The sequence below is a fragment of the Pteropus medius genome, unplaced genomic scaffold (assembly GCF_902729225.1).
Source record: "Pteropus medius unplaced genomic scaffold, Ma_sr-lr_union100, whole genome shotgun sequence".
Taxonomy (NCBI): Eukaryota; Metazoa; Chordata; class Mammalia; order Chiroptera; family Pteropodidae; genus Pteropus; species Pteropus medius.
In genome coordinates this window covers 13,527,242-13,554,757 of record NW_024347791.1, presented here as the reverse complement: position 1 = coordinate 13,554,757, position 27,516 = coordinate 13,527,242, and the positions used below count along the sequence as shown (strand labels likewise).

The window sequence follows — 27,516 nt, the reverse complement described above, 5'->3', positions numbered from 1 at the left end:
TTTGGAATCAGATTAAAGCAGCATTCATGTGTCCTCTGGCCAATTAACAAGGAACATGGAAACCTGCCCAGAGTAGTATAAGAAAAGGTTTTCTAGCTGGTCCACCCTGCTTGTCGTGGCCTGCTAGCTGGCCTGATAGCCATGTTGATCCAAAAGAATTCAAGATGCAGGCAGCAGGCAGACATGCTATGAGGAAACTCTGCTAAGCCTTGAAAGTAGTGTTATTAGAGGGCAGCCTGGGGTTTTGGAGCAAATACCCCTATCAATAGGTAACTATTCTCCTGGCTTGCTTCCAAAACCAAGTATCTGATTGTGGAATCAGGTAATTATACAGCCTGGGCTGCTCTGCACCAACCGGGCCTACCCTAAGACATTCTAAGAAGTGGCATGTATATAAAAGAGCAGGTTTTATGAGCCACAAGGATAAAAGTATTATTTAAACACTGAGAACACAGAGCCCAGACATTTTATATATTTATAAAATCTTGTTGAATGAAGAATGAACACACGAACCTGTTCCTTAGTAATAAAACATTCCTACTACATAGGAGGTAACTGAATACTTTCTGAAGTAAGTTTCACCAGACATTACACTTCATTAATAATATTTATTTTAAAGGCCACTTTTTATTGTAACAAATATAAAGTCATCAGTGTTTTACAAATTGTCAAAATGCTTTAAATACAAAAAAAAATCCATTAGTAAAATGAAAGTTCTATTGCATTATTTGGTACATACTTAATGCTGTCGACATGCATACCATACGCCAGAAAAGTTCATGCATTATTGGAAAAGAGAAGAAAGAAATAAGCTATAATTGCTATATCGTGTGATTACAAATTTATTGCTTCAGTCAGTTTTCTTTCTTCAGGGATTCCATTTACCTGCAGTGTGGAAGAGTGAACACGGGCACGTGTAAGTCAGGGCATGAACACTTGTAGATTTTGAGCAAAAATCTTCTATCTTCTTAACATCATTTAAAATAATTTCTCTGCATTTAGCGTAAACATTGTTAGAACTGAAAATTCTAAATTAGTCCTCTCTTTCTTGGGCCAAAGCTATAATGTTCTGTGTTTCTCAACAGCCTGAGAATTCCTCCCACGATAAACAAAAAGAACACGGTTGACTGCAGGATGTATGACTGTACCTTTTAATCGTGGCTTTTTAGAAAATATCACGTGGGTTGGAAGGGCTGAGAAAATGAGAAAACCAGGAGGGGCACTGACCCTCACACCTTGCACCTGGTCCAAACAGTTGTGCTATTGTCAGCTTTTAACTGCTCCATTATCCCAGCCAGCGCTTAAGTCCAGGATAACAACACCAGCAGCTAGTTCATTTCTCAAACTCTGGATGACCATTGAAAAGACAACTACTAACTGAATGAAACAAACTTCAAAATATTCTCTCCCCTGACAAATTCCATGTAGGTAGTTACATATAAAATTTCTTGGTATCCCGGAGACAGACCTTGTACTTAAATTAAGCTTCGTAAAGAAAACTGACACTTAGCATAGTACCTTGAGGTACTTGAGAAAAGCAAATTTTTCTTTCGTGATAATCATACATAAATATTGTTGCCTCTTTGGGGTACTACGATAACCAGGGTGGAGGAACAGGAAAGCTGGTGTACCCATGAAAATAACATAAACAGCACTGAATCCGTACATGTACGGACAGAACAGAACAACTTAGAAATTGAGAAACAAACTTTATTCATTCAGAGAGAATGGGAGTAAAGAACGTAACCTCTCCATTTAGCTCTTCTCTCCAGGAGGCACGACTCTATCTGGCTTTACATTTATCAGAGGCAAAAACACAACAATCTATAACAATTACGGAAAAAATGCTAGGGTGGTCTCTCTCCCTTTAGCACTTAGACACTTTGGGGACTCACCCAAAGCAAGAAGAAAACAACCAAGAGGGAATAGTGCACTTTAGTCAATAATATGCTCTAAATTACAGAAAAATGTAAGAAAACAAGAAGGTAATAGGCTATAGTGTTAACTAAAAGGAAGATCAAAGCTTCTTGACTTAAGCAAATTGCCTGCTCCCCAAAACCTGTTTTAGAAAATAATTTAGAAAATTAGGTTGAACCACCTAAAATCCCTCTAAGGAAATTCTTTGGCTCTCATCACATTTGCTCAGGCATAAACTGTCCTTGGATTTGGAAATGCTGCCTATTACTAAAAAGAAGCACACTAACAGGTCTACTTGCTAAAAATCTATACGACTATCAAATAAATCTCCTTAATAGCATCTACTTAAGTTTCCTTACTTCTACCAATGGGGGAATAAGTAAAATTTGGGTTTTTAAAATACTCAGAAATTTTTTACTATTTTGCTAGATACTGTCTCCCTTCTATTCACTCCTTGCCTGAAATAATGATTAATCAGAGGAAAGACATCCTAAGAGAAATGGGAGTCTATGAACTTAATGAGAAAGAAGTTTTAGCATTTCCATTGTAGAAATAGTCTTTAAAAACTGAGGTAGTAGGTATTCACTCATTTATTTTTTGCTCTTCAGATAACATGTTTATAACAAAGTTTGTTCTTTCATCCAGTCTCCTGAATGCTTACATCAATATATTGAACAGTCTTGTTGAAACATGTTAGCATTTAATTAAAACAAGTAATCAAAATTGTGAGGGAAAATTCTGATAAAAGTTATCTCATAATTAAAATCTAATGAACAACTTCATTATACTTGCCTCAAATCTTTGAAAAGTTGTCAAACGAAAATCTCCTTATATTCCCGAAAGCAGTAATAAAGAAGATAATTTTTGAATAAAAACATCCAATACATTTCTATGTGTGCCTAAAGTTTTTAAGAGACTTACTTAATAGCTTCCCTACCACAATACTAGTATTCATACTCAGAATTCCACATCCGACTTACATTTTTAAAACTTCTTTTGCTCTTCCAAAAGAGCTACAAAGGCATTACTGGTTGCCTGGCAATTAGAACTAGGAATCGACCACTAATTAAAAGACAATCATGAATAAGTTATCTACTCAGTACTGAGATGAATGAAATAATTGGCTGTGGAAATTTTTTAGGGACACTTGAAAGAAATAAACTTAAAGAAAGCAAATCTTAGGGAAATAGAATAGTCCAGGGAGAATTGTCCGCCATCTTGTTGTCATTGGTCATGTTACAACAGCTTTTTAAAGTGGCATTAGAACTAAGCCAACCATTTCTCATTTATCCCCCTGAAGCCTCAGTGATTAGTCACAATAGTTTCCTTTTGAAAGAGTCAGTTTCAAGCTGCTCACTTACTGAGACAAATCCTGGATGCATCTAAGCAAAGAATCTTTCAAACCAAGGGGAAGAATAGGGAGCTTCGCTGAAGGAAGAGGATTTCATTCAGTCTTCCTTAATTAGACAGGACCTCCATGGATGCTTTTGCTCTAAGATCATTTACCCTGTGTTTATCACTCTGATGCCAATCTATGCAATAATCTAAGCTATTATTTGGAGGTTCTAACTCTGATTAAGGAATAACACAACTGTTTTACTTTACCTGGTGAAGCTAAAGCTTTATAAATTATATAGTACACTAATTATCTTTTAATCTATTAACTTCATCCATATATATCAACTTACTATTTGTAATACTCACCTGTAGTCTGTTGTTGGGGAATCTGAGTCTGATGTGGCAAGTTCCTAGAAATGATTAACATTTTTTGAGTAAAACCGTGTTTATTTACATACATGTAAACAAAGAGAAGACATATTAGAATGAAAAACTTTAAAGCTAGAAAGGACCCCAGAAATCATCTAATCTAGCACCAGCTCCACCCCAGTGAGTTTATGGATGAAGAAACTGAGATCGGAGGAAGATAAATAATAACAATTTTAGTAACATTCATGGAGTTGCTACTACCTGCTATGTTTTACTTCACAACAACCCTAGGAGGTAGGTATTGTTTTTCTCAGTTTACAGATGAAAATATAGGCTTAGAGATCCAAGGCTGTATAGCTAGGAAGTGGTGGATAAAGATGTGAAACCAACGACGCCAGGGCTTCTGTTTGTAACCTGTACACTTTCAGATCTTGATCGAAGAACACACAGACACAGTCACACACTCACAGAACAACACATTTAACCATCTTCATTCACTATGCCTAATCTGTGCTCCTCTATCCCCATCCCAGGAAATGATCATGGCCATCCACCCAACTGTACTCATCAAAATGTAGAAGTCATCCCTGGCCCTTCCCTCTCCTTCAGTCCTCACATCCAGTGACATGGGAACTCTAGATGATTCTCCTCCATTTTTTGAATCTGTTCCCTTCTTTCTCACCTCCATTGCTAACTTGGTTGAAGCCATCATCATTTCTCACTTGCATCTTTGCAACTGATCTGAATTGTTTCCTTATTCCTACTCTTACTCCCTTATAATCCATTGTTCACACTGCTGTAAGATAGTCTTCTAAGACACAAATCTGATTATGTTATTCAAATAACATACATTTCGTTATTTCCTTACACCTACCTGCAAACTAAGTTTCAAGTTTTTTAGTGTGTCCTAGAAGGCCATCAATATATCTGGTCCATAAATGCAGCCTTCCCTGACTGCTCGACACAGAACCACCACCACCATGACTCACTACCATTTCTGGCACCCAACCAGTTTCCATTTGTCTTTGCAAATTCAACTCAAACTTTGTTATGGTGAACACATATTACTCTTATACTTACAAAATATCCCACAGGAATGTTAAATAAAAATTTTAAATTACTGTTTTTTTAATTAAAAAAATAACTTCTCAAGTACCACATCTTCTATGCCTCCTCATCCTCTAAGCATTCCATAAAAAGGTTACCATGTAGCATGCTTTCATACACACGTTGATTGTCGTTGTACTTCTCCTCACATGTTTAATTGCCTCAAAGTGCCTTAACAGTAAGAACCATCCTGTTTTGTCTGAATCCCCAGCAACGAGCATGCAATAAACCATGTTTGAATAAATACATGCAAAAGAAGATACTTATAAAGATTCACATAATACACACATGTTTATAATCCCTCAGACACACCTACTTAGTTTCAAGTTTTGATATTAAAATTAATTTACAAAAATGTACAATTTAGATTCTGTGTGGAAGAAATTCTAGGAGTCAGTTCCTTGCTACAAAGTAGGTTTTGATCCAAACCAGGGATTTTCTAAGTTTTTTGTTTCTATTCAGCAATGGAATTCCTTTTGATTGAAATACTAAGCAGACTCTCGATGTACAAAAGAGATAAATGTGAGGTTGAACGAGTTGGCAAGGGAGGCGGAATCCTACCTGCTTTGTTTCCTATGCCCCACATGCTGGTCCCTGGAGCATTTCTAAGAAACCTCCAAGAAGCAGAGTTTGAAAAACATTGGTCAAAATCATGTGGGTCAGGCAAATATTATGTTCCAAATACAACGATCTAAAGTAGAAAGCAGTACATGCTAGTTAAACTCTTAATCTATAGGAATGTTAATGACTCTGAGTAATTTTTTTAAAAATTTCGCTTCCATTTTAATATATTGTTAAGGAAATAACAAATCAATTCTAACTCAATTTGAGGAAGTTACTTAATAATTCATCTCAGTAACTGCATTCTTTTTTACTATTAACTAATACCTACAAGCCCTATTTATCCCTATGCGGTCTCAGGGAGGTTTTTTGGGGGGGCGGGGTTGTTTATTCTTTCCATTCACACAATGTATTTATAGTGGTTTTGATCATGAAAGTAGAAAGATTAATTTCTAAACCACAAAGAGGAATAAGTTCTAGATCTAAAGTGGGAAAACAAACATCCTTACTATAGAAGTAAAAATTCGATTTTGTGGGCATTTGGGAGGGAAATATGAATTTTGTTTCACCTTCTCAGATAAAATTGATTTGGCTCTATCCTACTTCAGGAACTAATCGAGCACCCCTTTACATACAGGCGTGGGCACACGCGCACTCACGCATTATGCACACACCCATGCAGGCCCTTCCTAAATTCTTACCATCTCTAGCTCTATCTAGCCTATTAATGGATTAAATCAATACATTTTGAAAACATAAGAATACCAAAGAGGACATTTAAAGCCCTTCAGAAGCCCTTCATCTAAAGCCCAAAATATTTAGACGAAGTCATCCGAACTCCCTCTCCCATCGGCCAGGCCCACTTACCCTTCTGTGGAACAAAGTTTGAAAAACACTGATCAAAATCAATCCTATGCCCTGCCATTTCTCCTCTAGCTTTCATTTCCCCCTTTTCTGCTACACTGCTGAACTTTTTTTTTTACACAGCAATGGTCTTGGCTAGGTTTTCAGAGAAACGGTTGGTTGAAAAAGTGCCACACATAACCTAGCAAGAAATCTGGAGCAGCAGTATGAGAAAGTAACTGTGTGCATGACATTGGTTTGGGGATTTAAAAGTATCTGTGGTACGTGTCCCAAGTGGTTATGCTTGAACAATGTACATGCACATCTTGCAACCTCAACTGAAACTTAGATTAGTTATATAAAAGTGCTTATTTGTGCAAAAAGGTGCTCAACAAATAATATGTGGAGAGTTGGCTTCCCCAGAGTCTCCGAGGTGTGCACACAGAGCTCTATTTTTGTGGTTGTGACTACACGTGAGCCTGTGAGTGTTAGAGTGTTAACATATCTGTGATGGGCATATTGGAAGTGTATGTTCCATAAAAGAGTTGAAGATGCCGAAAGTCCACTCCTTCAGGCATACTGGAAAAATGCCTATGACTAACTCTGCGATGGTTAAGCAGCAGAGAACACAGTAAAGAAATGGAACCATTTTCATCTTTGGTGAAAGCAGGCTGCTAAGGGCAATTGTACAAGACAGTGGGGGTTGACTTCAAATAGAAGTCCTATAATCCTTTAAAGAAAGGACCTTCGTAAAGTCATAAAACTAGAATAATTAAGTTATTAATGGACTAACCGAACAATTATTTTGTGTAAACTGCATTACGTAGAAAAAAGATTTAAGAAAACTGAAATTCTCTAAATTATTAGCATTAATTATTTTCTGATTTTACCATAATTACATGCGTTTAAATAGAAAATATGTAAATTAGCTATTGCACAAACTTCATTCTTTAAAAAGGCAAAGGTAATAACTTGAAAATAAATAAGTGATTTTGGGGGAGTATGCAATTACTCATTATTTGCACAACCGTTTTAAGGTAATTTGACATTCCTGGTTATCTTACAGAGTAATTCTATGAGTAAGGTTGATGATTATCAACCCATTATACTACTATTTGCTTGAAGACTCAAAAGCAAAGAAAGGTTAACTGATTTGTATAAAGCCACAGAATCTATGCCAGAGTTGAAAACAAATGACAGTACAGTTATGTGGAATACAAAATACTTCTCTTTTGAATTAGTATGGAATCATTTAACAATAAGACATCATAATATATTTTTTAAATTTCCAGTTATTTCAGCAAAATTGACATTCCCCAAACCTTGCTGATTTGGACTCTGTAACTTTTACTAAGGGCGTAGGCCACTATGTGGATTAATAAAAGGACATAAAGAAATTGGAATCACCATTATTTTTAACTTCAAACAAAACAATGCATAAAGGAGAAAGAAGACATTCATTTATTTAATTTTTTTCCCTGCTAGTATAAAGCCAAAAGCAAGCCTACCACAGCTTCAAAATGATGCAGTACAAACCTATAAAAACAATATTCACCAAAGAGATACTGCATCTGTTGCTTTTAGTGTATACTTACTGAATTAAAAAAAAAAAAAAAAAATGTCAATGGCTCCGAAATATCCTTGGCTGGTTGACACTTCTGGTAACAGGAAATTATTATCTTGGTCCCCTGAAACATTCTCTTTAACTGATATTAACTTTTATTGAAAACTAATTTTTTATTTATGGAATTTTATCATAAAGTTATTTCTCATTATTACCAAAGGGAAGACAAGTGGAAAAATACTTCAGATAAAAGCTAAAATAATTAGATACTAAATATCTTTAATTAGAAGACTTAATTCTACTTCTATACTTGTTAAGTTGCAGAAGATTAAGCACAATACACCTCCTGTTTTAAGGGGGACCCAATTACCCTGGATTAGGTATTATGTTTTATATAATGCATAAGGAAAATTTTTGTGTAGCCAATTAAAATCTTCCAAGAAAATGTTTGGGCACTTCCGCTATTATTCACCACATTCCATCCTGTATGAAGATGCCTTCCACTCAGGAAAAATCAATTGACAATTGACGATGGTATAAGAGAATAACGAGGAGGCAGAACTACCCCCTAAAAGACCACATAATATAGTACGAATTTAGGAATAAACTACTTTTTAGAAAATCGAATATTTGGTATCCTCCACTCAATCCCTGCCATAACATTGCAAAGTAAAGACAATTTCCCAGTAGTTTTTAGCTTTTTCGAAGTTTGGCATTTTTCTGTCCCATTCAGGCATTGTTTTCTAATCAACACTCATCTCTCACTTCCCACCATGCTCCTCAGGCAACTTAAGGAGGTGTGAAAAGTCTAGAGGCTGATAAGCATAAACCCACAAACAGCCCCAACACTCTAGATAATGTGCTGGGCTGCCCCCTTTCACATTTTTCTTTTGCAGATATCCCTCAGGGAGAATTAGGAGAAACTGTTCCTCTTTTAAAACTCTGAGAGGTGGAAAAGTGTGAATAACAACCCCTTCCCTCCCTCCACCCCCAACAGAAATACCAGAAATACCAATCTCCTTTCTGAATCCTAACACCTGGGTCCTTTAAGTGTTTAAATCAGGGAATCTCAAGCTTTTTACCTGCTCCACGATAACACATATCCACCGAGATTCTGAATCTCCGGAGGGAGGGCCCCGAGATTTGCACCGTTAAGAGCTCTACAGGTGAGTGTGACCTGCAACTTGGTTTGGGAACAACCATGCTCTATAAACTATCAACATCCCTTTTAGGACCCAAAATTCTATGACCTGGAATTTGCTTTTCTTAAACCATTACAAAGCTCTATCTTTGAGGTACATCAGTTAAATCCGTAATATATTTTTGATGTTAAGTCTTTGGTCAAAAACATAATCCCTACTCACAATAATGATTCTTTGGGCAAAGCAAATTTATTTTTAAGATTTTATAAAGTGAATTCCAGCAATGAATTTGTAGCAAGTAACGGAACTGCCTATGGAGGAAAAAATTCTTCTTACTATCAACGGTAATATTTATTCACTGAGCTACAAAGATAACTGGTTAAGTATAGACGCAGAAAGCCTGACTGTACTAGGGGATCTGGGGCATTCTACAGAATACGTGCTCCTTAAGACTTTCAAGGCGATGGGAATCAAGAAAGGTCTAAGACACTGCCCAGATCAGAGAAAATTAAGATATGCAGCTATTGTACCCTAGACAGAACCAAGGAAAAGAAAAGGGACATTAGGGGAAAAACTAGTAAAATCTGGGGGAAAAAAATCTGATGTATGGCTAATAGTAAAGCACCAATGTTGGTTTCTTAGTTGTAACAAATATAATAAAATACTATAAGAGGGATATCTAGGAACTCTCTGTTATCTTTGTAACTTTTCTGTACCTCAAAAATCATTTCAAAACAAAAAGTATGTTAACCAAGAAATACATTAGCGAAGTTCAAATTAAATTTATGTTTCTATACTACGTGATAATTTTAACAGCCTGTTTGTGTTGTCTCTGTAATCTGAAAAGTAGAAAGAACACTGTACAGATGAAATCCCTCCTTTCTGAACACGTGTTCCATCTCCAGTTTCTCTCTCCACTATGCGTTTACTCACCTTATAGGTAACCTGGATGAAGAGATCCTCTGACCTTCTGAGGTCAATGACCACATTATCTATCCCTGACTTGATCAAGATAGGTAAATAATCTAATCTGTTTTGACCTGATTTAGCTTTGTCTCTTATCTATGTCTCAATTTTAACATCTGCAAATGATTAAACATTTGTTATTGTCTAATTTAGGATGCCAGTCTGGAGTCCTATGAAGCATTTTACCAAAACCAAAACCAAAATGACTGTTACTGTGTAATTGATAAATAACTCTGACAATCCCTCATTACACAACTGTTATAAGTTCTCTATACCTCGCACTGTTATGAGGTTCTTTACACCTCCTGGATCAACTTGTTTAAAAGACCCAAAGAAATTTCTATGCAGCTTTGAAGGAAAGCTTTGAATGTTCCTGAGTCTTGCATAGAAGCCAATATAAACTTTCAGCCACATCCTTACGCCTGAATATTTCTGGTGTCAAGTCTGAAGAATAAACACAAAATCCTGTAGCTAGCCGGTTATTTATGAGTAGTAAATTCAGTGCAGTCGCCATGAATATGTGAAGATGAAATGCATGCCTTTTTACGAAGAGATAATTGATAAATAGCAGGCAGCATTATCTAAGCATATACCCAGTTATCAAATACTATAATTCCTCATCAAATATTTCACTTCAATGTTGAGAATTCAGTTCAGTTAAAGTGACCAAAATATTTGTATATGTGTATACTTGATGCCGAAATAGAACTTTAAAGACAGGGCTATACTTTTAAGGTAAGGAGTAAAGGCTGAATTTGCGTAAAGAGCAGTTGTGACGAACTTGATACAATGAATTCCCTATCATCTGGCATGGTTGGAAAATGAGGTTAATCACAAATTCTGGCTTATACAGAGTTACCATAGAGACCATGCACATTTTATCCATTTCCAAGAATAAAAGAAAGATAATATACACTCAACACTGAAACTACACCGAACGTAATTTAATTTTCCTCTGATGAGTCAGACTTACTTGATGATCTCGCAGTGCCTCAGAATAATCATTGTGAACATCATCAATTATCTTTGTACCCTATTTATACAGAAGTACTAGTTACTGCAGTTTTCCCATTAGCAGAAACTTGAATAATATGAAGGTTTTCTGGTCTTAAAATACATATATGTTCCAAGTTCAATAATATAACCTATAGTATTTACAAATAGAGAGATATGATCGACAATAGTCTTGATGAGATTATGGAAGGACCAGGAAGATGTATTTGGATGTAACTTGGATAGGAAATTTTATTTTGCCTGTATATTAATAGCAACATTGCAAAACCCTAACCACAGGGAATCAAAATAATTTTTAAGTAACTATTTTTGTGCTCAATATATATGGTTAGGAAGCATATTTTAAAAATGGCACATCCTTTTTCCCTCCCTTAAACTTCACCAGCAATAGAATTTTACTGATTTGCAAATATATTCAAGTTCCCCTATTCACTACGATGAATATTTCTCTATTCTAAAATTCGATAGCATTGGTATTTTGTAAATAGAAGCATCTCCTTAAAGTCACATTTTCTGACCTTTTGCACGGATTCACAAATATGTCAACACACTAAAGGCTCTGAGAACTCCTCTAGTTTAAAAAAAAAAAACAACCCTGTTTCTCAAGTGTATTTGACCACTTCATTTTTGAGAATATATATCAACATTTGAAGAAGATATATCAACATCTTACTAGTACTCTTGGGTAAAGAGTATAAGAAACAGTAGTGTTCAAGAATTCTATAATTCTTTTCATTGTGAAAATGAATGATAAGGCTATTTATAATTTTCATGTAGAAAAGGCAGGAGAGATTGCTAAATTGTAAACTATTACAATATTTTTGAAATTTTACTGATTTTTCTCATTGGTATCTTATCCTGGTAAAGAGGATATTATAATGATCCATTAACCATCAGAAAACATAGAAATCCATCCCTTCCATTCAGTACAACAAAACTTTGTGGACTTTAATATTTATATCCCTGATAGAATATTAATGTTTCCAAAACTCAGAATTTTTAATTACGTAATTTTCTCCACTGTTAATAGGACTTGAATCAATTGCTCACACGCATATGCACAAAATAACACAAACTTTTGCCTATTCAACACTAAGTAAATGGTGTTAAAAGACTTCAGAAAAATACAATACTTTTAGATTTCCAAAGTATTTTGAACAAATTTATTGAGTTTGACTGTCTATTCATAGAAATTACTGTTTAATCTTCAAATGACCACATGCATTTTACATGGTTACAAAATAAGCATCGCAATGGGGAAATATTTGCACTCTCCCAAATAAATCTTTAATCAATAAGAGGTGACTTTTAAATCATATCCTAAGGTTTACGGGTATGGGAGAAGGGAAATTTTTCTGTATGTCCATTCGATTCACAAAAGTGAAAAAGAGGAGGCTCTCAAAAGCAAACTTGTGACTTCCTTGGGGAAAATGAATTTAAGTCATTTTAACATATGGTTAAAAAAGAAAAAAAAAAAAGCCACATTCTTAAAAACAAATGACAGTTTTACCTACAATTCCCTATGTCGAAGTTGATCCAGGCATATAGATTCTTGAGAGCAACTGGGTCACCTCCTCAAGCACTCCCATACATACCGCTTACCAAAGCCTCTTCTGGCTTTCTGATCACAGTCCTCCTAGTACTACAGAGAAGGTCTGCACTAAAAAACTGTGTTTATAGCCAAAACTGGAACAATTCATTTTGATATATAAGCAGATCACAAAAACAACAGAGGAAAAAATTTAATAGATCTGTGGTAATAATATTTAAAAAACAGGTTAACATAACCAAATAATTCTGATACTAGATTTTAAAAAACAATCAATTTCTTATGCTTTAGGATATGCTTCTCTTCATAATTAACTCATCTTTGAGCAAATATGTTAGTTTATTAGCTGTGTCAATTTCTTAAATAGTAAGGTAAATGTTATCTAGTTTGGATAAGTAAAGGAAAAATTATTTCCTGAAAATAATTCTATTTATCTGAGTAAGTACAGTGAGGTTGGAATCTACACTATTAATGTCCTTTTGGTCCTTTCCAGTTACAAACACACACACACACACAAATGAAAGCAACAATAATAAAAAGTTCTGGTCTTTATGGGCATTAAGTAGATATAGTCATGCATATTAATAATCACTGTCCCAAGTGGATACTTACTGCTGTGTCTGCATCAGTGGCATATTAGTGCTCTCATAATTGTCTGGGTGTAGAGGAGGTATGATTTCCCCAGTCACAGGGTGAAACACAGGAAGCGTTGACAGGGGCCATGCTATCTCTCTGTTCTTGGACATGTCACGAAGTTCTTTGGTAGACTTCTGAATAGCATTATGATGGACCAGTTGGATGCTAGGTCAAGAAGAAATAAAACAACATATATTTAAACCATATATTAGCCCAATTGGTCATCAATTTGAAAAAATTTTCAATTTTTTAATTTTTAAAAACGGGAAAACATTATTGCACTTTGGGCATTCTACAAGTTATCTCAGAAAAAGATACATTTCATATACTTTTAATATAGCAATACTGAAAATTATAAACTAATTTTAAATAAATGTGTCTCATTAAACTAAGCTATAAAGCGTTGTGTTAATGTTATAGCCCTAAGTAACAAACTAGCATTCTATTTAATTTCTACAATTAAGATTAAACTACCAGAGCTTTTATTTTGTTGCTTCTGATGGGGCATTTATAAATACTCACAGAAGTTTCATTTTATGGTAGGTTATTACTGTAGATTCAGGAAAACGTGTATGAAAGGTCTTTTCATCTGTTCTCTGGTTTATAGAAATGCAGATTGGGAAATCACATAATATAAATGGCAAGTTAATATTCTGAATCTGAAATATTTTAGGTTTAGTTTTTAATCTGTATAATCTTGGTTTTCAAACATTTTTTATTTTTAGTTTCTAACTCTCCTAAATATCTCTATTTAGAAAGCAGCTTTCTCATTTATGAAATAAACTATGAAAGATGGTGAATGAAAAACAAAAGCATGACACACATGTATGAAGCATGATGAGCAACTGAGAAGTGAAAAAAAAATGATAAAGAAAATAACAGGAAAGAAGACACTTACTCTGGTGTTTGCATGTTTCTCTTTTCCCTAGAAACAAAACAAAATTTATGAATTAAATAATAGCATTGATATTTGGAACATTAAGACTATATGCTCATGGGATCTGGCATGATGTGCAAATGCTGAGACTGTTACTATTAAATGCCACCAGGCAGCACTTGCCGCCAGGTTTACGACGTTACTTGGATGACTACACATACAGAGATGGAATACTGATGAGAAACATACAGAAAAATGAAAAAAAAAAAATGGAGATTAAGAATCAAGCTCTTAGAAATAAATTCTATGACATAATGAAATCAGGCTACATGTAAAAATGGAAGAATTTGTTACTTGCTGCTTTATTAATTTTTTATCCTTGGCTTTGGTACCCTGACTTCCAGATGGTCTCGGGAGATTATTTTAATTGACACTGATGTCTTAAAAGTACTAACTATTCATGAAGTGAAGACTCATTACTCAAATAATACCCTTATTGTCATTAATTTACTCTTAAGTTTATATATATATATATATGTGTGTATATATACTCACATACATAGTTATTTAAACATTTAGATTGTGTCACCCTGTTTGACAGCGGAACAATTTCAAGAATTCTGATCATCACTTCTGATCAAACTAAGGCAATTTATTTAAAATGTAATTACCATGTCAACAGATTCCGAAGTCTTTGCTTACACAAGGTGGCTTGTATAACCAAACTATCTAGCCTCAATTATTGTTGGGACTGTTTTTGCCAGCATGAATTAAATCTAGCCTTAATAATTTTTGAATAAAGTAATTATATCCCCTAATTTGATTTATATTAGACTCAAAACTATTTAATTCATTTCGAAAGAATAAAGTACTGTAGTTTGACTTGAACACAATTTCAATTCACTTATAAAGTGTTTTATGAACTAAATGAAACTTGGTTTTTGATGGAATCTTGTATGTTGTTATCTTAGTAGGCTCTATAACTTTTTATTAGTGTTTTAAAGTACTCACACGCCTTCCCGTCGGCAGCACATGATATAAGCAAGTATTAGAAAAAGGACCAATGCTACTGCCGAGGGCACAGCCAGTGTAATTAGGAAATCCGTGTAATAGTCTCTGCTTTTCAAAGAATCGGAAGGGGGTTTGTACTCTCCACCATCAGGTAAAATCCCCTCTCCACGAATCACTTCCTGATAGGTGGACACTTGCTTTGTTTTATCAACCTGATATAAAAGAAGACAATTATACATCAAATTAATAGCTGCAAACATCATGAGATTTTAAGATCTAGACATATCAAAACATTCTTTGACAAATTTCTAAAAAGCAAATTTTTCCAATTACTCTATCACCTTGAACTTGCAATTATTTATGGGAGCTAGGAAGAAGTACTGAAAAAAACTGAAGCCTTTATGTTGGCCTACTTTCTGTTCTTCTCACAATATATATACATGTGCACACGTAGGTACACATAATAAATGTGCGTGTATGTAGTTGTTCTTTTCCACTTTCCTTTCTCGAAAGCAGAAGTCCTTTACACTATTATGTAAATTTCTTATTTCCTAGTGACAAACCTCTAGTGCAGATGTTAACAAACCATAAACTGGCTGATGATCAGATATGCGAGTTTGGTTTCTAAGGCTAAGGAAAGAGAAAAGAAAAAAAAAATGAGAGACAACTTTTCAATAATTACAACCTTGATCTTACTGACATCTAGTTGGCAGAAATAGTTTTTAGAAAAGACAGTCTAAGGAACATGTAACACAACCAGTGCTACAGTTTTACTAAATTCTATCCCAGATCAAAAGATGCCTACTTATATTATATTAATTTACCTCCACAGGAATTGAATTGCTTCCACTGAGTTGAATTTAATTATGCTAAGGCTTTTATTGAGGGACACTACAAAAACAGCCATGTGAAATTTGTTACTACATGTGCCACCTCCCCTCAAAAAATGTTGGGGAGAATTAGTTGTGGCATTTCTCGGTATCCTCTCTGAAAAAAAACTCTACCTAGAGAATTTTGTTAACAACACAGTGCTAGTAAAAACTTTATTTTCTGCCTTTAAGACTTAGAATATCTGATGAATTTCCACTTTTAAGCCTGGACATTATTAGGAGGCTTGTGGTTAAACTTGATCTTAGGCATTTTTTTTTTTTTAATTTAGGTCCTGGTTTTTCATTTCTTTTATATTTTATTATGTTTATTCACTGATTCTTTCATTTAAGCCTCCTGAAAACTTTAGTGGTAAGATGTAACATATACATAAATACATGTAAAATAAAAAATGAAAAGTCACAACCTTTCTATTTATAAAGTTGTACCACAGAAACTAAAACGTTCAAAGCATAAGTCACTTTTAAACCTTTAGAAATTAGATAATATTCCTAAACATAAACATTTTACAGCACAAGCACAAGTAAAACAGCAACTAGGCCACACCCTGTCCCCACTCATCTACTGACTCTGGTTAGAGGCATCTATTTAAATTATGATCCCAGCCACTGAGTCTCTCGCATCCTGTGCCATTAGCACCATGACTGAAATACTGAGCTTTGTAAACTCAACATTTATCTATAATACATAAACCACACCATCTTAGTAATTTTACTTGATTTAAGAAGGTGAAGAAAGAGCATAATTTTCCTAAGACACAAGCAACATGAAAAGAGGCCAGAGCCAAGGGCTACAGGTGCTAAGTGCTGCAACGTGAGTAAGATGTTCTCCCCTACTGGATCCAGGAAAGTTGCCTGCAGTTGGTTCTCTGAGACATGAAGTGACAGTTTGTTTATGTGTCAATAACTCTGTTCAAATGTCAACTTTAAACTTAGATCTAATTCAGTCACCACTAATCATCAAGAGTTGACAGAAGTTAAATCTAAAGGTTACAAAAGAAGAACTTTCCTAGCTTCTAAAAAGTAGGATCAAAAAATATTATATGAACACTATATGAAATGTTACATATATATTGCTTACATATATATGAAACTGTACCCGCATTTTCCTAAGTCTTTCAGCATGCTAATTAAAAAGTGGTTTAGAAAGAAATATTTAGTATTTATGGGGCTGTGGGTAAGATTCTAATTTTCCTCACTTGGAGCTGTTTCTTATCCCTTGAACTTTCCCTACAATTTGAGTTTCTAGGACACTGAATCACAGCGCAATATTGCTTCATTTTCAGATCTATTTTTGTACTCTGGTCTCTCCTTCCACAGTGCAGTAGTAGCAGCATATTTGAGACTTTCTACACATGTCACACTGGCTCCACAGTCTGTCCTGATTTAGCAGCCACCTGGGTGTCCACGTTGAGCATTTGGACCACCTGCCAGGCTAATCCAGCCCCAGCAACTAATCAAGGGTAGACTGAGAACAAAAGTGGAGATACTCTCTCCTAAATGGATGCACTGTCAATGAGCTTGCCAAATCCTTAAAGTCGAGGAAAGTCAATTTCAGTTAACAAAGTAAACCCAGGATTTGTTCCTGAAAGCAATTCGGGTTTTAGTCAAATGTTATCTCCAGTCCCATCACTTATAATTACATTTGCAAAAACAAAATATAAAAACTCACCAATGAAATTTTGCACCAGTCAATGTAAAATTGAGTACGAAATTTTTTATCACATGTTATTACAGGCTCCATTTCTTGACTGCATCTCAACTGATTCTGTGGATTTTCAACTTCTCGTAAACAAGAAGAAAACGGGACATCTGCACCAACCATGACATAAACACTGCAAAAATGTGAAACTCGCATGTTATCTTTTAAGAAAATTGACAACACTGAAAAACAATCTGCCCCGAAAGCAGGATTTATCTTTCTGAATTAAGAGATTATTTGGAATTATCCCTAAGATAGGGGCATGGGCTTTAAAGGCAGTGATTCATGCAAGGGGCTTCCTTTCATTTTTTCTTTATTCAACCAATATTTACTTCGTGCTTTGGTGCACCAGACACTCTCTTGATCCTAAGTTAATTTCTAAAAAATTTTTTTCCTCCTACTTAATCCAAAATAATCATGCGTCCCATTCTGATTACCATATTTGGTAGATTATTTACATTTAAAAATTATTCTTAAATTGTTTAGAAAATAACACTATTGCTAAAATAATAAAATAATTATTAGTAATAAATCTTCACTTGAATTCATTAAAATAAGATTGTGAAATTATATCCCTAGAGGTATGGAGCTTTAGGCAGCCTTAACTGTTTTACCCCACAGTTCTGTTTGTCAGCTTTTCTACTTCACAGACACTTACTGTTAGATCTTTCAATACAAGGTCTCTCAGTCTTCTATGTAAGAAGTTAACGGAAGAGAAAAAATTTTATTTGGTATATACAAACTAGGCAAACAAAATTTCTTTTTTTGGTGTGTATCTTAGTAATTATGGGGGAATAACTCTACTTAATTGGTCAATAAGAGTTTCATGATAAAAAATAAGATAATGCATTTAAATAATTTCGGAGCAGCTTGAGAAGATAGAAATCTCCGTAAGTCATTCAGAAGAAAAAAACCAGGAAATCACTCTAAATTAAATATTATTTCTCTTCCTAATGACAATGCTATAGCTACTTATAAAACAAAATAAACCCATTAAAGTTCAGCTGTCTTCCTTGCAGAAATTGGTAAACATCCTAAAATTCACATGGAAATTCAAGGGACCCAAAGTAGCCCCCAAAAAATCTTGAAAAAGTTGGAAAACTCACAAGTGCCAATTTCTAAGCTTACTAAATTTTGAAATTGTAATTAAGACCACGTGGTACTAGCATAAGGACAGACATATAGATCGATGGAATAGAATTAACAGTCCAGAAATAAACGCTTACATTTAGTAAACGGATTTTTGTCACAAGTGCCAAGATGATTCAATGGGGGAAAGACTATTCTTTACAACAAATGGAGCTGAGACAAACAGATGTCCACAAGCAAAAGAATAAAGCTGGGCCCCTACCTCACACCATATAAAAATATTAACTCAAAATTGATCTAAGACTTAAATATAAGGGCTAAATCTATTAAACTCTGAGAAGAAAACAGGCATAAATTTTTGTGACCTTAGTAAGCAATGATTTCTTAGATATGACACCAAAAATCCCAGTAATAAATGAAAAATAATAAATTGGACTTTATCAAAATTCAAAACTTTGTGCTGCAAAGGATACCACCAAGAAAATAAAAAGGAAATCCATGGAATGGGGGAAAATATTTGCAAATTATATATCTAATAAGAGACATATCTACAATATATAAAGAACACTTACAACTCAACAACAAAAAGACAAATAATCCAAGTTACGATGGCAAAGGATTTGAATAGACATTTCTTTAAAGAAGATATACAAATGTCCAATAAATGCGTGAAAAGATGCTCAACATCATTAGCCATCAGGAAAATGGAAACCAAAACCAGTGAGATACTGGTTTTGGATGTGCTGTGGGGGACGTGAAAAAATTGGAACTTTCCTACTTTGCTGGTGGGAATGTAAAATAGTGCAACTGGTTTGGAAAACAGTCTGGCAATTCCTCAAAAGGTTAAATACAGAGCTACAATGTGACCCAGCAATTTTATTCCTATGTATATATCCTAAAAGAAACGAAAATATATGTCTATAGAAAAACTTGTACGTGAATGTTTATAGCAACATTGTTTCTAATAGTCAAAAAGTGAAAACAATCAAAATGTTCATCAACTGAATGGATAAAAGGTAGAATACCCATACAATAAAATATTGCTAAGCCAAAAAAAGGAATGAAGTACTGATACACACTATATCATGGATGAACCTTGAAAACAATAAATGACAGAAGCCAGTCACAAAAGACCACATATTGTCTGATTCCAATCATATGAAATGTCCAGAAGAGGCAAATTTATTGACAGCAAGTAAACAGTGGTTGTCTGGGGCTGAAGAGGTGCAGACTGCTAATAGACATGGGAGGGGAGTGCTGGGGTAATAAAAATGTTCTAAAATTGCATGTGGTGATGACTGCACAACTTTGTGAATAAACTAAATCCAATGTGTTATGTACTTTTAATAAGTGAATTATATGGCATGCGAATCACATCACAATAAAGCTGTTATTTTAAAAAATGAAATATAATAAAAGTAAAGCATAAAAATTCAAAGCTATGTCAATGTAAGTATGAAGTCACACCCTGAGGTGACAACTGTGCTCCAGAGTACAATGACATAAATTCATTTGGTTGCTGTTTATGTGAAGTTTATATTCAGACTTACGATTCATTTGAAGGAACATTTTAAAAAAAAACTATGGTGCCTTTGGGAGACAAATAGTGTATAATAAACTGAAATTAAAGATCGAATTAAAAATTCAGAACAAAAGGAGATGTAAGGGACCATTGGTAAAGTATTTAGATGATTAGTGAATATAAATATATTCCATTTAAAACAAGTTGTTACTTTTAAGCTTCAAATAAAGCCAATTTCTATACCCTTATTAATGGCCTAGCAAAGACCGTATTTTTCCTTGGTAATTGTGAAGTATCACTGTAAATGCAGAAGTAAAATGAATATTTCTTACAACTGTTAACAGTTCTCTTGCTGTAATATGACATTGATTTACATTTATAATTAGTAAGATTTTAAATTAAATCACTTCAAGATAACATAAATGGGCACAAGCATAAGTTATTGGTGCTCTGAAAAGTTTTTTTTTCTCAAATTATAAAAGCAATATAAAACACTACATAAAACGAGATATAAAACAGAATTAATATTACTAAGATAACTATTTTTTGTTTTCCAATGTACCTTGCAGAATATTTTTCAAATGCATATATTTTGACTTAACTGCAGTCATCTCTAAAACACAATTTTGTATCCTGCATTTCACCCAGTGCACATCATAAGCATTTTCCATGTTTTCTTTGTAATTATAGTTTTATGGCAATATAATTTGTTAAGTGCACATGATTTATTCAGCAATTATTTCAGAGCTGGATGTGTAACTTGCTTCCAATTTTTTTGAAGTTATAAATAATATTGCAAAGACTATCTCTGTGCACATTCTTTAATGTTACTATCTTAGAAGAGATGCCTAGAAGTGGAAACATTTTTATGACAGTTGACACACACTGCCAAATTACTTTCATCTCTACTTGGATGATCCATAAGCTTCACAAACTTAGTATGTTCCGAACTGAGCTCATCATCACCCCACCCCACCCCACCTCCACCTGTTCCTCCTTCTATCTTCTTCTTTTTCTTGGTGACTGGCATGGCCAGTTGCTCAAGCACCATCATCTTTGACTCCTGTCCCTTCTTCCCACATAGCCAATCTATCACCAGTCTCTGACATTTACCCTGAAAGAACTCTCCTACACACCTGCCCACTTTATTCCATCCCACTGCTACAGCCCGTTCTAGTCACCTTCACTTTCTATAGGAAGCGAAACAACAGACCCTTAATGATTCTCCTTGAAACCCAGTCTTCTTCAATGTCCTCAGGGAGCCTATCTGCAAATAAATGTATGAATGGAAAACATCATACCAGTTTAAAAATACAAGCAACTGTATATTTGATAGTTGCTAAGAGTAATTCTTAAAAGTTCTCATCACAAGAAAAAAATGTATAACTATGTGAGGTGATGGATGTTAACTAAACTTATTGTGGTAATCATTTTGCAATATGTACGTATATCAATCATTTTGTTTTACACCTTGAACTTACACAATATCATATGTCGATTATATCTCAATAAAACTGGGAAGATAAATAAGTTAATAAATAAAATGCAAACAGACTACAAATGTGATGCTCAAGAGGAGATGTAGGATTTACTTTGTAGGTAAAAAAAATGTGTATTTATTGTTCATTTTGTAGTACCAGTAAGTTTCAACATGTTGGCTTTAACAAATAATTTTATATGAGGCCATGTATAACAATAATTGTTATATATGCTAAAATTACATTTTTCATTATCTGTTGTTTTCCTTTCAGCTGGCTTTTTAATATGCAGAAATTAAAATTTTTTATAAAGTGAAATGAGGATGATATTTACCTTTATGAACTTAGCCACCTATTTTCAAACTTTCAAATGTGTTTAAACCGATGAGATGGGAATATATTGTCAAAGACAAGCTCTCAAGCAGCGGTATAAAAACGTGGTGCCTCAGAATCCTTAGAATTGGTAAATACTAGATAGAACTTGTTCCTTATAATGCTTTTTCTTCCAATTTAAACAACTCAGTTTTCCTTGAGGTAAAACACATTTACTGAGGTCTTTACACATATAATGTGAAGAACTGAGAAACAAGTAAAAATTTGAAGTCAAAACTCTACTTTTTTCAGCAATAGCCACATAAATGGATCCAATGATCAACTTTTTTACCCAACTGTCCAAATAATTAATGTATTTTATTCTTTATTTTTTGTATATAGAAGACAAAAATAGTTTAGAGAAGAATTTGTCCACATATGTTACATGTTACCTGAGAACTCTTGAGCTCTTAAAAGAAAATTTACCATAATACCTGCCTCTGTCTCTGGCCCCACTTCTTTGTTCTGTGCGTATCTGCAATCAATCAATCGATCAAAAAACAAGGTGAAAATTAAAGAATAAGTAGAACTAAATAAAGAATCCAATACAGAATAAAAATAAAGAATAAAGGACCCTTCTGGACTCTAGTTTTACTTACTGCTTAGTCCTCTCCATTGGAGAAGGAATGAATTATCAGAAGAGGGAATAGGCGCACAGGCTTGGATCCTTCTGATTTTTTTGGGGCGGGGGGCGGGGGCGGGAATTCCTGCTTGCAGAAAGGAGGCATTTGGGTTTGCTCTATTCTTTCATGTGGCTTGGCAGGCCCATCTGCTAAAATGAAAACTTTAATACGAGCCATTTTCTGCAAAGGTCCCTAATGCTTCAGAATAAAGTCTAAACCTGTTTTCCGGGCATGCAAAGGCTTACGAGGCCTGCGCTTTGCCTCTCTGGTAACTATCACTTCTGGATCCCTGCCCCCCATTTCCACATGAAGTAAGTTTCCAAATCTACCAGGCTTTCTCCTACCTAAAGGTTTTTGCCCAAACTGTGCTCTCTGCCTAGAATCCCCCTTACTCATTTTCTGAGCAGGCTAATTTGTACTCATATTTGAAACGCAGATCAGGCTTCACCTCCTCTATGAACCGTTTCCAGGCATATGCCTGACATGGGAGACGGTGACATGAATCACACAATTTTTTTAAAAAATAATCTGATTACTTGCCTGGTCCCCTAACAAACTGTGAGCATAGATTGTATTTTTTAAATCACTGTACCCCAGAGACTAATACACTATTCTTTCATTAAAAAATACTTAATAAATGCTAACCTATGAAAGAAAAGCATGAATCTATGTATAGAACTTAGAAGAATAGATATTAGACATCTAGTTGCATTGATTTCATTTATTTGTATCCTCATAAAAATAGACTTATGTGGGTCTCTAATTTTCATTAAAAGTTTTCAAAAATTTTTATGTCATATCATCATCATTCCAAAAAAGAAAAGATATTTGCACCAAAAATATAGGAGGCACATTAATTCAGACTAAAGAATAATCTTGTAAATCACCAAACATGGGGACAAATTCAGCAAAGCACGACACACTGGACCCAGGATCATGACCTTGTATCAGAGCAGTATTTGGCAGCCGTTGACTTACATTCTCTTCCTCACGTGTAACTTCTCACCGAGGCCTTTGTAAGGCAAAAAGCAGACAATTAATTTGAGAGAGTACTTTGTGAGGTTGTCTACAGAGTGACTGAGGCTAGATCCACATGCTTTGGTAACCAGAGGAAATAGTGGAAGGTTTGACAATCTCTTATGAAAAGTGAATATATTCTTTAATCCTCACACCCCATCATTCCCTTCATAGCCACCATTTACACCACATCACTCACCCTGGGTTGGCAGCTACGCCATGTCTACAATGAAACATGAACCTGCTCCTGTTTCCACCAGCTTTATCCGAGGCTAAAAGCATCCATGAGTCCTTAGCCTCTGGCTCCCTGTCAGGGGTAAAAGCAGCACCAAGACCACACTCAGAGACAGCACAGTTGCCCTTGGTTACGAGTCTGGCAAGTGAGAGAGAATCTTTCCAGGAGGCTCAGCTTCCTTTGCAGGAACTTACTCACTTTGAAATAAATCTTTATGATTGTTTTCTGTTAGATTTAGGAGAAGTTCGAAAGCTGTCAGTGAGTTCTACAGATGTGAAAAAAAAAATACACATCAAGAAGGATGAGGACTGGGAAGCTGCAGAGTGGGTTCTTGATGATCGACATTTAACGGCACTTTGGGCTGTGGAAGGGCAGTAGGTTTACGCTGAGGGTCTACTGTGAGAGCTTTTCTTACGCACCTGCTGTTTTTTGATTACATACAGCAAATACAAAAAAATCTTCAGCTAGTAGATTGTGGCTGTCACGAGGAGTAGGAAATAATTTCATGGAAATTTTTTTTTCTTTAATAAGAGACTGGCACTTATACCAAGTATAAAGCAAAAACACATTTGTCGGGTGCTTAATTAAAACTTCTGAAGTATAAGAGTATATTTTTAAATAAAATTTTAGGGAAAAAAAAACAATGCAATGTTTTTGGTATTCCTGTCCCTAACTGTTGACCTTTTCAATATTTCATTTTTAAAAGGCATTTGTAGCCCATGTTATTTTCAAAAAATATATAGGGCAAAAAGTTCATTAAGTGAATTAAGAATTATGACATACACCATTAAAAAGAAAGGAAGGCACAAAAGATGAATTAAACATTGGATTTATTTCTAAATGTAAAGCAATAGGTAAAAAAGTTATTTTTGCTACCATAACATTGTATAACTAAAGAAAATGTGCAAAATCATTCCCAGGGACAATTTTTTTCTTCTGGAATTATATTCAAGGAGGATCTTGTTTCATCAGAGCTTGTATTGAGATATTGGAGTAATAAGAGTTGGCACCGGGTACAATTTATAGAAATGCTATTTTGAAAGACTTATCATATGAATACTTTGTAAAGGTTATGGCTTAACATTAAATTAAAACTCATGGAAAGCATTTCAAGTTGGGAAGGGATCTGAGACAACAGGGTCCAAATAAATGCCACGGGACTGACTCAAATATCTGATGGCACATGCCACCCTCTAGCAGGTGTTGGGGTCAGTCGGCTAATGACTGAATTCTCTAACAAGTACTTGAAGGACAAAAATTCTGTTCTTAATTTAGAGTCACATACTCAGGCCCCAGACTCAAAGATTCAGAATCTCTTGGGGGAATCAGAGGCCAGGGACCTGTCTATATTTTAATAAAGCTCTACTTGCAGTTCTGAAGCTGGATACGACTGGGATGCACTGTTTTAGGTCAGAGTTTGCTATAGAGAGTTATTCAGTTCAATTTAGTTTAGTTGTTTCTGAAAGTGCCTCTATGGGTGGAGCCTGCACTATTGATAAGAGAAGGGGTGAGCCCAGAAGAAAGCACCACGATGGAAAACTCTACCAATGCCTGGTTTCCACGTCGCTTCCTCCAACATCTTTGCTCACTGTTTTAACTATTACCATGGAACGCATTACTTGAACAAAGTGTTGAAAAGACTCCATATTTGGAGACTGTTTTCAGGAGAGAGACCCCCTGTTCGTGTCTTTCCAAGGTTCTTCCTTAATACTTAGAGAACCATGTTGTAACTCTGAAGTAAAACTTTAAGCTCTAAAATTACATTTTCATACAGAAAGCCAACCAACAGATAGACAAGAAAGCAAGCAACTATTTTACTCAAAGCATTTCTGTGTGTGCTTGACCGAACTCAGAATCCATTACTGTAAAATACAAGTTCCAATTTAATTATAAAATGTATAAGCTGGACTCTACAGCTCACTGCTTATCCCTTAGCCCCCTTTCTTTTCCTTTTCTGTGTCTATGTCTTTTCCCTTATTTCAAGTTTAATTCTTATTAATCCAGGTACTATACTTAATTCCAGATATTACCTATATAAAAATGTTATCAGGAATATGGATAATGGAGTTGGGAAGGGATATGCTTCACAAAATGTGATTCATTTCATATCTCATATGTTTGTAGGGTTTAAAAACAAAAGGGGGCAGATCTGTCTCGACAGGTTAGAAATGAAAGATCAAAGCTTGGTTTGACGCTGACATTCAACCCTTTCAATTTACCCAGGCGTAAGGAGTGTTTCTTAACCTCAACAAGAGAATAAGTCATACTTTGTAAGGCTTGAGAATAGACAGATCTCTTTCAAATGCACTGTCTTATTTAATCATTTATTATGACCCTGAGGGACAGTAAAATCCCCATTGAACCAAAAGAATAAATTAAGGCACAGAGGAGTGCAGCATTTTGCCCAATGTCACCAAGTTTGTGAGTGACAAGGCCAGGCCTTCGGAATGGGTTTCAAATCCACTCTAGCCATCAGTCATCAACACATGGTGGAAAGAATGTTAAAGGCAAAGAAATAGTTTCCTAGAATAAAGTTACAGCAGTCTTCATGTCCTTCTGCAGCTGATAACTGGGGCATCAATTTCCTTGGAAATTCCAGGCCCTAAATAATCAGCTTCTCTATGGAAGGTACAAAAGACAGTGCTGTAATTTATGACTGCGGATCCTGATCTACAATTAGATTTCACAGGACCTGGAACATCTGATATAAAGAACCATTAACGTAACCTCTTTGTCAATACAGAAAATTGCTAGTATTTTCGTATCTTTACAACACCCATTTCTTATTAAAAAGAAAAATGCAATTGGCCATCTTCCATCTATAATAAGTTTGATAAGATCACTGTATTTAAAAATCCATGGTTAAGGCAACGAGAGATAAAGGTCTGCTTACCCCTCCTTCATGTCATTAATGGGCAGTGGAACCCTGCCGCCCCTGTCCAGGGCTGACGTGATGTTGATGGCATTCAGACGCTCTGGCTGCCACACGTTTTTCACTGCCCCGAGGAAGTCTCCAAGAACTTCGCTGGCCAACATCTCTTCTACATTCATATTTTTAATGAAGAATTCTGCTTGATACGGTAATGGGAAGTCTAATTTTGGTTAAAAAAAAAAAAAAAGATATGCATATCTTTAATGAGACAGTCTTTCCAAAAGGGAACAAAAGAACAATTCTAGATTTGTTGACTATTGCCATAATCCTGGCTTTGGGAAACTATGTTAATACTGACTGTAAAGGCTTTCTGTATAACAGAAGATATATACATCCTCCGAAAAACATAATGTATTTGACACAGAATTTTATGTACAAACATAAAATTCCAAGGATACAGCAGGGCAATTTACAATGATAGGATATGCCCCCCGCAACCCCCCGCCCAAAAAAAGAAAAAAAAAAAAAAAGTCAAATCAGCCTCCAACTTGCCAGGGACCTGGCTGGCCTCCTCTCATCTCTCCCCGGCAGAAGGCATACTCCCAGAACTCTACATGGATAGGAATAATATTTTGTATTTGTAGAGTTTTAAAACTGACAGATTTTTTTTCAAATACATCATCTCATTTAATCATTACAACCCTGAGTAGTGCTATTCCTATTTGAACAGAGGAGGAAGTTGAGGCACAAAACAATATCCTTTTCAAATAGAGAAGACATTATGAAATATCTGTACTTGCTCATAGATTGCTGACATATGATTTG

General features: G+C 35.0%; 1 protein-coding gene across 2 annotated transcripts in view; it reads right to left on the bottom strand.

The window, feature by feature from the left end:
* Positions 1–588: 588 nt before the first annotated feature.
* Positions 589–27,516, bottom strand: part of SGCE (sarcoglycan epsilon) — a 62,910-nt gene continuing 35,982 nt past the window's right edge. For both annotated transcript variants that reach the window (XM_039878068.1, XM_039878069.1), the window contains 7 exons: positions 26,713–26,911; positions 17,454–17,616; positions 14,895–15,106; positions 13,905–13,931; positions 12,983–13,171; positions 3,622–3,665; positions 589–885 (listed from right to left, as the gene is read on the bottom strand). In XM_039878068.1, coding sequence (XP_039734002.1) covers positions 869–885; positions 3,622–3,665; positions 12,983–13,171; positions 13,905–13,931; positions 14,895–15,106; positions 17,454–17,616; positions 26,713–26,911 — 851 coding nt within the window. In that variant the 3' untranslated portion in view covers positions 589–868. The remainder of the gene's footprint in view (positions 886–3,621; positions 3,666–12,982; positions 13,172–13,904; positions 13,932–14,894; positions 15,107–17,453; positions 17,617–26,712; positions 26,912–27,516) is intronic.